Raw genomic sequence first — 17,031 nt, forward strand, 5'->3', positions numbered from 1 at the left:
ATATTTCAACTTTTGGCTAAGAACTGATATTAAAATTTAGCAATATACACAATTTTGCTAATAAGCCAGAAAACAATTAACATTTGAGTGAGAAAAAAAAGTAAACTTCTAATTTCATTACAGAGATGTATGCTAAACAATAAAACTTAAGGCATTAAACAATTTTACATTAGGTTAACATTCAGTGAGAATGAAAATATTTTAGGTTAAGACAGAAATCCTGTGAGAGGGACATAAAATAAAAAAGATAGGTTCAAGGAAAAATCTGAAACAATGTAAAAAATTTCTGTTAAAAGCGAATGAGAGTATTAAATCGTCGGGGACTTAAGAGTTCGTTGTATACGTCTGAAATAAGCGGATTTGTTTTTTTAAACGTCAGCATTCACAGCGTGCCAAAATGTGTCCTTTGCAATTACTCAGACTTAAGAGGAAAAATATCTAGATGTTATTTAAAAAGGATCACTTTTAAAGTCCTTCCAGGCCGGGGGTTTGGGAGGCGACATCGGAGGGTGCAGCCTGGACCTGGGGCGCTTCCGCCCCGCGCTGCGCTCCTGCAGCCCAGGCTCTTCTCTGGGCGCCCTCCGCGGGCCGGAACTCTCCGGCCGCAGCGCCTGGCCCGGGCTGAGCTCTCGGAGGGGTCGGACGGGTCCCACAGGCCCCCGGTGCTCCCCCTCCTCCCGGGGGCGCCCCCGCGGCCTCACTCTGTAAAGCGCTCTGTGTTCAGGTACATAGGTCGTTCGGTGTTTACCCAGCCAGTCATTTGCCTTACTCTCAGCCCCACCCCGGAATATAAACTCCCCGAAAACCTAAAGCTTCGCCTGCACTTTCCCGGCTGCGGCCCCAAGCCCTACACGAGGCAGGGACTGGGTAAGTTGTACACAAACCAGCCTCCCTCCCCGCCCACGCCCTCCGAGCGCACCACGGGTCACGTGCCCGAACGGGGAACTATCATCGAGTCCGTCCTCCGGCCTCCCAGAGAGGACTCGGAAGTGCCCTGGAGCCGGCGCGGGCCCTTCCGGCCGGGCCGTCCGCGCTTTTGTCCCGCCGGCGGCCCCGCTGTCGCGGCGCCGCCAGAGCCAGTACGTGAGTCCGCGGCTGCCCGCGCTCCCGCCCCTGGCCCTCGCCTGCCACGCCCTTCCCTAAGTGGCGGGGTCTCGGCTGCCCCTCGGGTCTCGGGCGGGATAACTGGGGGAAGCGTCCCCGCTCCCCCAACGCACCTCAGGAGGCACGTTCCGGGGGAGTGGAGCGGAGGGAGGACCTCAGGCAGGCCTAGGGGTGTGGGGCGTGCCCCTGGAACACACCGGTGTGTCTGTGGGCCCCATTTCTGGCCGTCCGAGCGGGCCGGGCCGGGCTGGGGCTGCCGGATGTCCGGAGGAAGGCTGGGGCCTGGGTCTTTTCTCTACTATTCGCTGCTCTTTCGGGCCGGAGGGGAACCCTAGACAAGAGCGCTTTAAAGTAACCCCGTTGGGATGCCCCCTTGCAGTTAAGTTTGGCCCTAGGACTTAGTGATTGGGAGCGTTAGAGGGACCCCTAGGGGTGATCTGATTCGATCCCCCCCAATTCCCCCCCGCCCCCCTCCCTTTTCCCCCACGGTTGGGGGGATGATGTTGAGAGGCTTCTGCCACAGGTGCGGACGGAGTCCCGGGGAGGCGCTTCCAGGCCCTTGCTTTGGGGAAGCTCACCAGTGTACAGACTGGGGGAGGAGCGGCCTGCCCCGGGCTCCCAAAGCTGAGTTGACTCGCTCGGGGAGTGTCTGAGAGGCCCCTAGACGCAGGGACCAGTGGGGATGCGAAGGATAAAGGGGAAGTGCTGGGGCTCGGTGCGAGGCTTGCTCCAAGACATTTGGACTAGATGGCCACCGGGCTGTTGTCCTTTTGAAAGCACGAGGGTTTTGTTAATAAATTTTTAAGTATGTTTGCTAATATGTTTTAATATTCATATGATTCAGATGTTTAAAATATAAGCAGATACCAGTGAAAAAGGTTTGCTACCGGCTCAGTCATCTTCCCATGCCCGAAGCCCTAGATAATCACATTTGTTAGAGTGTAGCCATCCAGTTTCTTTATGCAAGTGCTGGCAAATGTGAACGTAGTTAGTTCCCCTTTTTTCACAAAGCGACAGGGTACTCTCCAGAGTTCTGTCCCCTGGCTTCTTTCTCTTACTAAATACAGTAGTATTTTAAGGGATCATCAGAACACAAAGAGCTCTAAAAAACAAAACAGCACTGGGGTGTCGGATTGGCTATTGTTTGGATGTTTTGAATGTTCCCTAATTTTTTAGATCTATTCAGAACCATTTGGGTTTTTTTCAGTTTTTTGTTACTTCAACAATGGTGTACTCAATGACTGTTCTACTAGGGCATATGTTAGCAAGTGTTTTTAAAGAAGGGATCAATCAAAATAATTTTTGTTTTGCTTTAACTCAGCCAGTTACTAGTAAATTGTTAAATATGCCAAATCATTATTATAACAGCTCCTGTAGAGTGTTTAAAGGACAAATAAAACCAAGTAGGTTTTCTCTCCGGGATCTTGTGTTTATGATGCTTAGCCGTATGCTAGCCTAATAAACTAATTCTCTTACTGACTCCCTTCCAGCCATTCTCTGCCCCTTTAGCTTCAGAAAAATCTCTCAGCCTCCCTTTCAGAATGTCCTTTGCTTACCTTTTCCCCCAGGATGACTAGAAATCTCTTCACCGCTACCAGGTATGAGAATGTTCTGTTTCATTTTTTACTTTAAGGAAAAATCATCTTTAATCCTTATTTCTACTTTTAAGGAATAGAACCAACTCATGTTAACCATTTATAGTTTATTCATAACTAAACGCAATAATAACTAAAGCACACAGTATATTCTCTCTCCTGTATATCACTCTCTCACTTGTTGGTTCCATCTTTCATCTGTCTCATTCTCCAATTTCCTAGGTATTCTTTCTTCTGAATTGGTAAGCATTTTGTGCTCACATGCCTTGTTTTTTCTTTTTCTTTCTCTGGTCATATGTAATATCCAAGAACTTAAGCTACAGAATGCAGGTGTCACACTTGATGGCAGATTAACTTGTGGAATGTTGGGTTTGGTAATCTGGAAATCCAGAGTAGCTGCAGATGTGTTGCTTGTTGCAGCCTGTTAATAGGCAGGACTTTTTGGCCAGAGCGAGCCACAATTCTTCTGTGAGTTGTCCAGGCTCTTGAGAAGTGGCTCCTGACTCCTGGGGCAGGGACGGCAAGAATTAGGGGCAGGTTCTTACTCTGTACACAGGCTTTTGGGGGCATTGGTAGTAGAATATGAGCAACAAGTACAGAGGTGTCCAGAGGTTGTGGGACATGCGTAATTTGGAAGGAGTGGATCTAAAGCTGGTTGTTGGGTCATGCTTCCTGCTGACAACTAGAGAGGAGTTAGCAGTTTCCCATCCAGCTTGTAGAACTTTTAAGAAATTAAGCCTTTCCAGCCTGCTCTATGCAGGAGTTGTGCTTTTAGAGTGATTATCTCTTGTGTCATGGGGGATATATGACTTAGCCAACACATCAGTCTTTTTTTTTTTTTAAGTTGTTATTTAAATTCCAGTTAGTTAACATACAGTGTAATACTAGTTTCCGGTGCACAATATAGTGATTCAGCACTTCCGTACAACACCCGGTGCTCATCACAACCGGTGCCCTCCTTAATCTCCATCATCTGTTTCCCCTGTCCCCCAGCCACTTCCCCTCTGGTAACATCAGTTTGTTCTCTGGAGTTAAGAGTTTGTTTTTTAGTTTGCGTCTCTCTCTCTCTCTCTCTTTTTTATCCCCTTTACTCATTTGTTTCTTAAATTCCACTTACGAGTGAAATCATATGGCTATTTGTCTTTCTCTGACTGACATTTCACTTAGCATAATACTTTAGCTCTATCTATGTCCTTGCAAATGGGAAGATTTCATTCTTTTTTATGGCTGAGTAATATTCTATTGTGTATACATCTACACCACTTCTTTATCTGTTCATCAGTCAACAGACACTTGAGCTGTTTCTGGTAAATGATGCTACTATAAACATTGGGGTGCATGTGCCCCTTCAAATCACTATGCTTTGGTTAAATACCTAGTAGTGCAGTTGCTACTAAGGTTGTAGGGTAGCTCTATTTTTTCACTTTTTGAGGAACCTCCATACTGTTTTCCAGAGTGGCTGCACCAGCTTGCATTCCCACCAACAGTGCAAGAGGGTTCCCCTTTCTCTGCATCCTCAGCAACACCTGTTGTTTCTTGTATTGCTAATTTTAGCCATTCTGACAGGTATGAGGTGGTATCTCCTTGTACTGTTGACTTGTGTTTCCCTGATAATGTTGAGCATTTTTTCATGTGTCTGTTGGCCATCTGTATGTCTCCTTTGGAAAAATGTCTGTTCATCTCTTCCCATTTTTTAATTGGCTTATTTGGTTTTTGGGTGTTGAGTTTTATAAGTTCTTTATATATTTTGGATACTAACTCTATCAAATATGTCATTTGCAAACATCTTTCATTCTGTAGGTTGCCTTTTAGTTTTGTTGATTATTTCTGTCCCTGTGCAAAAGCTTTTTATTTTGATGAAGTCCCAGTAGTTTCTTTTTGCTTTTGTTTCCCTTGCCTCAGAAGATGTATTGAGAGAGAAGTTGCTCTGGCCAGTGTCAAAGAAGTTACTTTGTGTGTTCTCATCTAGGACTTTTATGGTTTCATGTCTCGTATTTAGGCCTTTTATCCATTTTTTAAGAAGATTTATTTATTTTAGAGATCAAGAAAGAGCATGCATGCAAGTGCAGGGAGGGGCAGAGGGAGAGAGAATCTCAAGCAGACTCCCTGCTGAGTGGGGAGCCTGACACGGGGCTCCATCTCATGACCCTGAGATCATGACGTGAGCCAAAATCAAGAGTCAGATGCTTAACCATCTAAGCCACCCAGGCGCCCCATCCATTTTTAATTTATTTTTGTGTATGGTGTAAGAAAGTGGTCCAGTTTCATTCTTTTGCTTGTTGCTGGCTAGTTTTCCCAATACCATTTGTTGAAGAGACTTTTTTCCATTGGATATTCTTTCCTGCTTTGTCAAAGGTTAATTGACCATATAATTGTGGGTTCATTTCTGAGTTTTGTATTGTGTTCCATTGGTCTATGTGTCTGTTTTTGTGCCAATACCATACTGTTTTGTTCATCGGAGCTTTTTAATATACCTTGAAGTCCAGAACTGTGATGCCTCCAGCTTTGCTTTTCTTTTTCAAGGTTGCTTTGTTTATTCAGGGTCTTTTCTGGTTCCATACACATTTTAGGATTGTTTGTTCTACCTCTGTGGAAAATGCTATTGGTATTTTTATAGGGCACATCAGTCTTCTTGATTGGCTTATAATAACCTCCTCCAGACTCTAGGACTGAGTTCTCTTCTCCATTCATTAATCCACTGCAACTAGTATGAGTGATCTTTTTTCTTTTATTTTTTATGAAAAAATTTAAACACACGGGAAAGTAAAATAGTACAGTGAACTCCACACACCCGTAGCTCAGGTTCGGTAATTATCATGGTTCTGCTACATTTGTCTCACCTTTCCCTTTTTATTTTTTCTTTATTAAAGTATTTAAAAATGTTTTAAAAGATGTTATTTATTTATTTATTTGACAGATAGAGAGCATGTCAGGGAACCTGAGCCAGGGGGAGAGGCAGAGGGAGAGGGAGAAGCAGACTCCTTGCTGAGCAGGGAGCATGACGTGGGGCTCGACCCAGGAACCCTGTGATCAGGACCCGAGCTGAAGGCAGATGCTTAACTAAGCCACCCAGGCCCCCCTTTATTAAAGTATTTTGAAGGAAATTTCAGACATCATGCCATTTCATCCTAGCATACTTTAGTCTACCAAAAAAAAAAAAAAGACACTTCTAACATAACTATAGTGCCATTATCACACCATCCTAAATTAATTCTGATTCTTTGATATTATCTATCAAAGGTTGGCAAAGTACTGGGCCTGCAGTCTGTTTTTGTATGACTTGCAAGCTAGGAATTGTTTTTACATTTTTAAAAGGATGTTTAAGGGGCCTTGGGTGGCTCAGTTGGCTGAGCAACTGACTCTTGATTTCCACTCAGGTCATGATCTCAGGGTTGTGAGATTGATCCCCATGTCAGGCTCATGCTGGGCTTGGAGCCTGCTTAAGATTCTCTCTCTCTCTCTTTGCCCCTTGCACTCGCTGTCTCTAAAAAAATAAGAAAAAAAGATAAAAGGATGTTTAAAAGCAAACAAAAATTAGTGACAGAGTCATATATGGCCCACAAAGCCTAAAATATTTTCTATTTTGCCCTTTGCAGAAAAGGTTACCAACTCCTGATTTAAAAGAATATGTGATCTTCCAAAACTTATATCTGAGTTTGCTGTTCCTTTGCCTAAAACGCAGGATCAAGTCTGTACTCCTTAGTATGAAGGGCACACCCTGGTGCAGCCCTTACCTTTTGCCCACCTGTCCAGCTGGGCCCACCGCCCTCTGCTGCAGAGGGCAGTGCAAACTAATTCCTTTGCACTTGTTCTTCCCTCTGCTGAAACTACTCTGTTTCTGAAGCTTCCCTAATCCTCCAAAGCAGAGTCAGTCCCTTCCCTCTCCTCTCTCATCTGTGTCCTGTGTCTGCTATTTTTATCATGTGTTAGTTTTTTTTTTTTTTTTTTGCCAGATTTTTATTTCCTGCAGATCTATTAGTCTGCCAGCTCCTTGATGACAAGATCTTACCTGTCTCTACATCCGCAGGACCAACCCGGTGCCTGGGGAAAAAAAGCAGGATATGGATCATAATCTAAATTCTTTGGGCAACATTAAACCTCAAAGATAACAGATACTAGAATACATGTTATTGTTTGTAAAGATAACTTAATATTTTGTTAGAAACTCTTGGTTGTCTTTATATTTTAGCAGATGTCTTAGTCCATCTGGACTATAATAAAATACACACTGGATGGTATATAAATAGCAGAAATGTGTTTCTTACAGTTCTAGAGGCTGGGAAGTCCAAGATCAAGGCACCAAAGAATCTCTGTGATGACTTTTTTATAAGAACGCTAATCCCATTTTCGAAGATTCTGCTCTCATGACCTAAGTACCTCTCATAGCCCCACCCTCCACCCCTCCACCAGTACCATAATCTTTGAGGGTTAGGATTGTAACATGGATTTGGGAGGAGGGGACACAAACATTCAGACCATAGCAGCAGCATTTATCCTATTTCTGGCTTTTTATGTCTTGGCACTTCTCTGCCTATGTTTTCACTGACCTTTTCTTAGACTCAGCATTGATTAATATGAATCTCATTGCAAACCATCAATTTTCAGTGAAGAAGCACATTTATATTTGCTTTGAGTTCAGTCATTAAGAGGTTGGGTGAACTACATCGGGTCATAGTACACTGTGCCTCCATCCAAACAAGAGGTTAATTTAAGCACACCTGAAACAGGCTTCTGGTGTCTACCTAGGTCAGAAGGGTACGCAGTGAAATATTTGTGATTTCATGCAGACCAGACCAGTCAGTAGCCACACAAGGAATCCCAGACAGTGTGAAGTGGATGAAGCATTAGCCTATCAAAGTCAGGGGAAAGGTCCAGCCGGGCCAAGGATCAGTGAATGCAGTAGCAGTGAGGGATGGGTTAGCATGGCCCATTTAGTGTCCAGTAAGGTGGCCAGATGCAGAAGGCTCCAAGTGCCACACTAAGTAGCCTGGGAAGACTTGATATTGGGGAGTGACCAGGTGTGCATTTTTCAAAACTTAAGGTAGGGAGACTATGGCAGAAATTCAGAAGGATACTTTAGGAAGGCTTAAACTAAGGCCTTTAGCAGTGGGAATAGAATTAGGGATAGGGACTTGAGAACTGTTGAGGTAATAGAATCAGCTGGTCTTAGGGCTCTTGTGGATGTGGAAGGGTAAGGAAAGAGAAGAACTCATTTTGTGTGTATCCTGCCACAGCCTAGAATCTGCCATTTCTCTGAGGAGCTCTGTTTCCTTTTAGTAGGCAATGGGAGATCAAGAACAGGGTGCTGGATGTGCTTATTACTACTTAGGTGTTTTTTGCTTCTTAGCTTTTCAGCAGAGAGCTAGGGAATATGTGTACATATACACACATACGAGTATACATACATGTGAATGTGTAGACATGTGCACGCACACATGTAATTTAGAAATCATGCGTAACCTCTGATTCATCCGCCCAGGGTTCTTTCTTGCCTTCCCCTATTCCATATTTATGTTTCTTTCTCCAGGAGAGCCCTGGCTTGCAACAAAATCAACACATTTACTCAGTCCCTCAACACATCTAAAATTCTTTCAAATTACTTTGTCCATACCTCTGCAGAAAACAAAGCTGCTTAAAAATTCCATTGTTTTCAGGGCTTCTATACCACCCCCTCCAGCCTTGCCAAGACTGAGAGAATATAGTATATGGTTACATATTCTGTGATATTATATGCCTAAATTACGGGTTAGTTCTTTGTTTCTTTTTGTTCCCTTCCTATGAGTTTATTTGTTTCTGTTTGCTTTGGGGTTTAGCTGCTTTTCCTTTTTCCAATGCTCATTGATTTAATTTTATTCTTTGAATATGCAGAACATTATCATGCTTCCATAGTAAAAACTATGCAAAAATATGTACTTAGAGTGTCTCTCTTCCCTATCCCTTTGCTCTGTTCTCCCCACTCCACCACTTACAGGTAATGGGGCTTTATTGATTTCTGGTTTCTCTTATTACTGTAAAGATAAGCAGTTATATGTTTGTTTTCTTATTTTTCTTTCATACATAAAGCATAGCATATATGCTCTTTTTCTGTTTACATGGTATCCTGGAAATTGCTCCTTCTCAATCAACTGATAGAGATGTTCCTCATTCTTGCTTAGTACTCCATTGCATATATGTGCCGTAGTTTATTTAACCAGTCTTCTGTGCTGCGACACTCAGGTAGTTTCCTAGATTCTCTAGTTACAATGAATGCTACCATGCATAGTTTTGTGCACATATACTTTTTTGTATTGTTGGAAATAGATTGTCAGTATAAATTCCTAGATGGGATTTCTGGATTGAAGTGTAAATGCATACAGTTCACTTAGATATTGGCAGGAGTTATGCCACTTTGCAGTCCTGTTAATATATGAGAGTGTCTGTTTCCGCCACAGCCTCCCCAACAGAGTGTGTTGTCATTCTTTTAATATGACAGATGAGAAGTGGTATCTTAATGTAGTTCTTATTTGCATTTCTCTTATGAGTGGAATTGAAAACATGTTTAAGGGACATTTTAATATTTCTTTTTGTGAGTTGTCTGTTTATATCTCTTGCACATTTTTCTATAGGAATTTTAGTCTATTTTTTCAACTTTTGAAAAATGTTTATATAAGGGATATTAGCTATTATATAAATGATGCACGTTGCAAATATTTTCTTTCATTTGTCATTTCTCAATTTTGCTTATAGCATTTTTGCCATGTAATTTATATTTACACAGTCAAATTTATCGATCCTCTTTTACTGCATGTGAGTCATAGTTTGAAAACTTTTTCTCTACACAGGAAGCATTCACTCATATTTTCTTCTAGTATTTGTATGGCAACACGTTTTTATATTTAGAGCTCTGCTCCATTTGGAGTTATATTCTTGAGTGTGGTGTAAAGAATGGCTTTATAGTTGTTTCCAACACTGTTCCAAAGACCATCTTTGCCCCAATAATTTGATCTATCATCTTTATCATGTGCTTGATTTCTGTGGGTCATTAGTAGTATTTCTGGACTTTCTTTTCTGTTCCTTTTGTCTATACACTGGTACCATGCTGCTTTAGTTAGAGGCCTTGTGGTATATTTCAATACCTAATGTGGCTAGTCCCCACTCACAGCCCTTTTATGTTTCTCTCTCTCAATTTTTGTTTATTTTTTTTAATTTTAAGTAGGCTCCAGGCCCAACATAGGGCTTGAACTCATGACCCTGAGACCGAGAGCCTCATGCTCTACCGACAGCCAGCCAGGTGTCCCTTGTATGTTTATTTTAGAGGATTTGGTTTTATGGCTGTAGGAATTTGAACATCTTTCTCTCCTGAGGACTGAGGATGAATAGAGGTGGAGGGGCCAAGGCCAAAGGGAATGAAGACAGCATGGGCCCCGATGTGCAGGATTGAGAGCACAGATAAAAGGCATGTTGCTGTTAATGGTTATGGAATTCCACTGCCTGCCCAGTAGAGCTCTCACATTTAAGCAACATGGACTGCTGTGCCCAAAGTAGTAGAGACAAGTGGATGCTTTCAGGGGGAACAAAGAATCCCCACCTGAGCCCTAAAATCTGTTTTAGGAAGGAGTTTACCTTTCCTGAGTCCTGTGCTTTATACCTAGGTTCCTACCCTGATCAAATAACCCAGCCTCAAATAATAAATAGTAATAATTATGCATGTAGAACTCACCAAGTAGTAGGTGTTGTTCACAACACTAAATAACTCAGGGTCATGCAGCTGGGTATTTGAACCCTGTAGTAGTATTTCCTTTGCTTGGTGGTTTGTATTTTATCTTCTAATCTTCAATATGCTCTGATTGCAGTTAGCTTGTTCATCAAGTGGGAATGGAAGCCTCTTTGCCTGGCATGCTGGAGCATGCTCTTCATATAGATTACCTCCCTGACTCCCCACTTTCCAGGGTCAGGTTTTCCTTGGAGGGGAAGCCCAGGAGGCCAGACCCACCCCAGGAAGCTGCAGTCTGCCTTATTTCTCAGGTCTGTCATGACTCTCTCCATGCTTTCATTACCATCGCCCCACTGCCACCACTTAGCTACTGATTTCTTCCCTCTTTTAGCTTTGCCTCTTTAGTTCTGCTCATTATGTCTCTTTTGTCTTATTAATTTTTCTGTTCCCTCTTATTCAGAGATTTCTTTTTGTTTTTTCATGACCAGGTGATCGTTTCCAAAAACTGATCAGTGTTGTCCTTGGTTCTGTGCATCATTTCAACCCATTTCAACTTGCCCTCACGCTAAACCGTTAAACAAGAATAGAAAAACTCTTTGTTCCATTGAAAATCCAGGGCTCTAACATTTTAACATTAGCTCCATAGGGGCAGAAATTTTGGCATGTCCCCTCTTGTATCCCCTGCAGTTAAAAATGGTACTTAATCACACAGCATGCAGTCAATAAACATTTGTCACGTGAATGAGTAAATTTGGGTGTAATTCTTCCAGTTTCCTCTATTCAAAGTGAACAGGTATCATTTTCATTTTCTTGGTTTAGTGTCACATTTGAAGACGAGGGGCACTGAGGATGAGAAATCAACTGAAAAGTACGAAAATGTTGGAAATGCAGAATCTATGTGGCCAAAAGTGGAAGGTCTTCACAAGGATCGTATACAGGAATATAAGGTTGGTGAAACTTGTGATTGGAATAGCAAGGTAGAGAATCAACTGGAAAATCCTGAGGGAAAAAGAATGAAGGAAGACAAAAGTGGCATCAAGGAAAAGATTGGCAAAGCCAAGAACACAGCAAATATAAAGACAGAACAGGAAGACGAGGCGTCTGAGAAAAGCTTACGTCCAAGTTCAAAACATGTTATACACCAGACTGTCCCTATAGAACAGATAAGCAGTGAACAAGACAAATGTGTGGAGAACATTAATGGAACCTCTCACCCTGGTCTACAGCAGAAAACCATTGCTGTTAAGAAATCACACAAATGTGATGAGTGTGGGAAATCGTTCAAATATAATTCCCGCCTTGTTCAACATAAAATTATGCACACGGGGGAAAAACGCTACGAGTGTGATGACTGTGGAGGGACTTTCCGGAGCAGCTCGAGCCTTCGAGTCCACAAACGGATCCATACTGGGGAGAAGCCGTATAAGTGTGAGGAATGTGGGAAAGCCTACATGTCCTACTCCAGCCTTATAAACCACAAAAGCACCCATTCTGGGGAGAAGAACTGTAAGTGTGATGAGTGTGGGAAATCCTTCAATTATAGCTCAGTTTTGGACCAGCATAAGAGGATCCACACAGGAGAAAAGCCCTATGAATGTGGTGAGTGTGGGAAAGCTTTCAGGAACAGCTCTGGTCTCAGAGTCCACAAAAGGATTCACACAGGGGAGAAGCCCTACGAATGTGACATCTGTGGGAAAACGTTCAGTAATAGCTCCGGCCTTAGGGTCCATAAGAGGATCCACACAGGCGAGAAACCTTATGAATGCGATGAGTGTGGGAAGGCTTTCATCACTTGCAGAACACTTCTAAACCATAAAAGCATCCACTTTGGGGATAAACCTTATAAATGTGATGAGTGTGAGAAATCGTTTAATTATAGCTCTCTCCTCATTCAGCATAAAGTGATCCACACTGGAGAGAAACCTTATGAATGTGATGAATGTGGGAAGGCCTTCAGGAACAGCTCAGGCCTTATAGTGCACAAAAGGATCCACACGGGAGAGAAACCCTACAAGTGTGAGGTCTGTGGCAAAGCGTTCAGCTATAGCTCAGGCCTCGCAGTTCATAAAAGCATTCACCCTGGGAAGAAAGCTCATGAATGTAAGGAGTGTGGAAAATCCTTCAGCTATAACTCACTTCTTCTTCAACATAAAACCATTCATACTGGAGAGAGACCTTATGTATGTGATTTGTGTGGGAAAACTTTCAGGAACAATTCAGGCCTAAAGGTCCACAGGAGGCTCCATACTGGGGAAAAACCATATAAGTGTGACGTGTGTGGGAAAGCCTATATCTCACGCTCTAGCCTTAAAAACCACAAAGGAATCCATCTTGGGGAAAAGCCCTATAAATGTACCTATTGTGAGAAATCTTTCAATTACAGCTCTGCCCTTGAGCAACATAAAAGGATTCATACAAGGGAGAAACCTTTTGGGTGTGATGAGTGTGGAAAAGCCTTCAGAAATAATTCAGGCCTTAAAGTGCACAAACGGATCCACACTGGGGAGAGACCTTACAAATGTGAAGAATGTGGGAAAGCCTACATCTCACTCTCAAGCCTTATAAATCATAAAAGTGTACACCCTGGGGAAAAGCCCTACAAGTGTGATGAGTGTGAAAAAGCCTTCATCACATACCGAACCCTTATAAACCACAAAAAAATTCACCTTGGGGAGAAGCCCTACAAATGTGATGTATGTGAGAAATCTTTTAATTACACCTCACTCCTTTCTCAACACAAAAGGGTCCACACTAGAGAGAAACCTTATGAATGCGACAGGTGTGAGAAGGTCTTCAGAAACAACTCAAGCCTTAAAGTGCATAAAAGAATCCATACTGGGGAGAAGCCCTATGGATGTGATGTGTGTGGAAAAGCCTACATCTCACACTCAAGCCTTATTAACCATAAAAGTACCCACCCTGGCAAGACACCCTACACATGTGATGAATGTGGAAAAGCTTTTTTCTCAAGCAGAACTCTTATAAGCCATAAGAGAGTCCATCTTGGGGAGAAACCCTTCAAATGTATTGAGTGTGGGAAATCTTTCAATTACAGTTCACTCCTTTCTCAACACAAGAGGATCCACACAGGGGAAAAACCTTACATATGTGATAGGTGTGGAAAGGCTTTCAGGAACAGCTCAGGCCTCACAGTGCATAAAAGGATTCACACAGGCGAGAAACCCTATGAATGTGATGAGTGTGGGAAAGCATACATCTCCCACTCAAGTCTTATTAACCATAAAAGCGTCCACCGTGGGCAGCAGCCCTATAATTGCGAGTGTGGGAAATCCTTCAATTACAGATCAGTTCTTGACCAACATAAAAGGATCCACACTGGAAAGAAGCCATACCGATGTAATGAGTGTGGGAAGGCTTTTAATATCAGATCAAATCTCACCAAGCATAAAAGAACCCATGCTGGAGAGGAATCTTTAAATGTGACAAGTATGGGAAGTCACAGCGACATATCACAGAAGAGAACTCACGAGGGAGGGAATGCTCGGGATGGGACCAAAATGAGCATGTCTATAGGAGGCAGAGCTTACCAAGTCTCAACTCAAATGGAAGAAAAACTTTATGAATGTATGAATATCTGAGCTCTTTGTTCATGGCTTGTAATTGACATAGCATAAAGGAAACTACAAGTACTCTTCGGTGTGATCTTCATTATAGCCAGCAAGGAAGCCTCCAATGTCAAGGTAGTTGAGCCTTTATGGAACACAAAATAGTTTATACTGGGGATAATACCTATCAACGTGACAAAGTGATTTAAAAACCTTCAAAATAAGCAGACCTTTCTGGACATAAAAACACATGGATGAGGAAGGGATTTCACTTAGAAGTCATATAGTTACCAACAGAAAGTTCATTACTTGGGTAAATTCTGTGAATAGAAATGGGGAAATTCAGGTATAGCTTTGAATCCTAATTATACATTGGTCAGTGGGAAAAAATACAAGGAGAGCCTCCCAACAGGCACATTCAGGGAGAGAGAAGCTTCAGGGAACATAAATTTATTTAATAGTAGTGATCATGAAGTACAAATTTGATATAATTGAATAATTTGTGAGGGGTGATGATAAATTTTGAAAGAAAATTGGATTTTGTTGTAGGAAGAGTAAAAAGTATAGACATGAATCTAGCAGGAAATAGTCATTTAAAAACAATGTAAGTTGATTGAACTATACGGTTGTAATGTAATACACTGGTTGAATGGGCAAAACTTAAAAAATTTCAAATGAACCCCCTCAATGAATGAAGTGTGATGAGTGAAGACCTCACATATTATGCTACAAATACCAGGTTCTACCATAGACAGAAATTCAGCACACTAAATAACTAATGGAACACGTCTTTGACATGAATTTGCACCTACACAAAAATAATTGATTCAGGGATTCCTGTGAATAGGAATGCTAAGAAAGTGATTTTATTGGAAGAGCTAGAAAGCTAAGTAGCTATTGATAATTGGAGGGATTGGAGGAAATTCATGCTTCTTAATAGTCTGTTAAATGTTTGATTGTTTTGGAATGTGTTACTGTGAAGATTTCATGCACTACACGTGTGTATTGTCTGTTGTAAAATGTTATGAATACTTTGTTCAGGGCCCACTCTGTCTTGGCCATGAAGGGCCAGACAGTCACGGTGAGGTTAAGGTGGAACTCCAATAAAGAAATTCCTCAAAAGAAAACAGGCTCTGACTGACTTTAGATGGAGCAGTACACAGAGAAAACAATTTGTCCTATCTTTGTTGAGTAAGTGAGACCAAATGCAAAGCAGGGAGTGCAGCAGGGGACTTTCCCATAGGGCTAGTAGCTCCGGTTTCACAAGAAATTAGGTGGCGTCTTTACCGGGAGAAGTGCAGAATGGATTGATCCTCATACTGGGCCTGGATCATAGCTCCTGGAAGTGGGCAGGCTGTGGGACTGATGTGTCACCTCAGAGAAATCGTTCTTTTGGGGACAGAATTTAACAAAATGTTGTTTATGTGTTAAAGCTGTTAGCTAGGTGACTCAAAGGGTAAAAGGAGAGTCTTCTGAGAGTCGAGTAAGCTGTCCAAGAATACTCTGGACGGCACCTGCCTATAGAGGCTGAATCCTAGTCCTGTCTCGCTGGCTCCAAAATCCACTCTCCTTCCCAGAGAGCAGTCTCTACCTAGATAGTTTCCTGGCTCTCTAGGATTTGTCTCTAGCCCCGTTCTAGCCTCCCATAGTTTCCATGACTTTCTCTAGGGGTATAGTTCTTCCACTTTTCTCCAAGCCTCCACCAGTAAGTTTTGATGGAAAGGGGGAGGGAAAGAGCATTTCTGCCACTCGGCTCCCCTTTGGAACGCCACAGCCACACTTGTTCTGTCCTTCTCAGAACACTGGCCCTCTCCACAGACTTGGATTGATGGATTCAGCAAATACTCGTTGAGGATCTGCTAGGCACAATCCCCTGTCCTAGGAGCTAGGCAGTGGGAGTAAATAAAGGATAGGTAAGGGAGAAGGTCCACAAGCAAAACCACACTAATGGATGCTGAACCAAACACTGCAGTGTTGAGAGGACAGTGACCACCACCAATGGGGAGGAGGGAGGCAGTGGTGATATCTGGGTGGGACAGTTGGGTTTTTAAAGAGGGAGGAGGGGGAAATAGGATGGTCTGATTAAAAGCCTCATCAAAAAAGCTCACACATCTTCAAAAGGGGCTGGTCGTTCCAGGGTTAGTGCATAGTGGGCAGAAAGGAAGGCCATAGAATATCAATTCCAAGGAGTTACCAGGTATTATCAATCTTTCATTTACTTGAGGCCACCCGTGGCTTGAGCATCACTCCTCCATGCACACACACCCATGTACGTGAGCTCCACCTGGACCTAATGTACCACCTACAATTGGGAGAGAGATGAAATAATGAGAGAGGGTGGCTACCACTCAAATGGGGATTCCAAGTGCTCCAGCCTTCTGAGCAGTAGGACACGCTCCTACTGAGGCCTCCACTGACTGACCCACAGGAAACAGGCCTCCAGTCCACCTAGGGCTGGTAACATGCTGCTTAAGCTGATCTCATGATTTCCACTTGTGCCAGGTAGACTGTGGTACAGATTCAATGAGCTGTTCAGGCTTATCTCAGGCCTGGAGTGTGTTTCAGGAGTACCATCCCCCACCTCTTTCCAGAGAAAGTGCCTGATGCACAAGAAGAGAATTAAACTTGCCAACATGTAGGTAAATCAAAACACTTTTTCAAAAAGGCAGAGTCTAATTCAAAGGACTAAAGATAGAATTGAAATGTTAGACCATAGTTGGTTAAATTGGAAGCTGGAAGATCTGCATGAAAGTGGCCTAAAGTGCTTGGTATTATTTCTGAGGAGGTCAAGATGCTCTTAGCTCTGGATTTTGTTAACTATGTATGGTAAAATGTCATGGGCAGACCAGAAGGATAGAAGTCAAGTACATAAAGTAAAGATCTGGACTGGAAAACCTCAAAGTCTGGAAAGGAGAAAAAACAACATGGAGAAGGCAGGACAGTACCTTCTGGTAAAGGTAGGTAGGTTACTTGGGTCAATATCATACCAACAACAATGAAAGACTTCATTTTTAAAAATGTAGATAGCATTCCACCCCTTCCTCTCAAAAGAGCATTGAAGATAAAAAGCCTG

General features: G+C 42.6%; 1 protein-coding gene across 1 annotated transcript; it reads left to right on the plus strand.

Moving 5' to 3' along the window:
* Positions 1-990: 990 nt before the first annotated feature.
* On the plus strand, positions 991-15,085 carry ZFP62 (ZFP62 zinc finger protein). Its single transcript, XM_028092297.2, has 2 exons — positions 991-1,079; positions 11,212-15,085. Coding segments are annotated over exons 1-2 (2,781 nt in total). The 5' UTR covers positions 991-1,078; the 3' UTR covers positions 13,992-15,085.
* The last annotated feature ends 1,946 nt before the right edge of the window (positions 15,086-17,031 follow it).

This window comes from Eumetopias jubatus, unplaced genomic scaffold, assembly GCF_037043125.1.
Source record: "Eumetopias jubatus isolate StellerSeaLion01/CBP00866 unplaced genomic scaffold, mEumJub1_p1.0 scaffold_5, whole genome shotgun sequence".
NCBI lineage: Eukaryota > Metazoa > Chordata > Mammalia > Carnivora > Otariidae > Eumetopias > Eumetopias jubatus.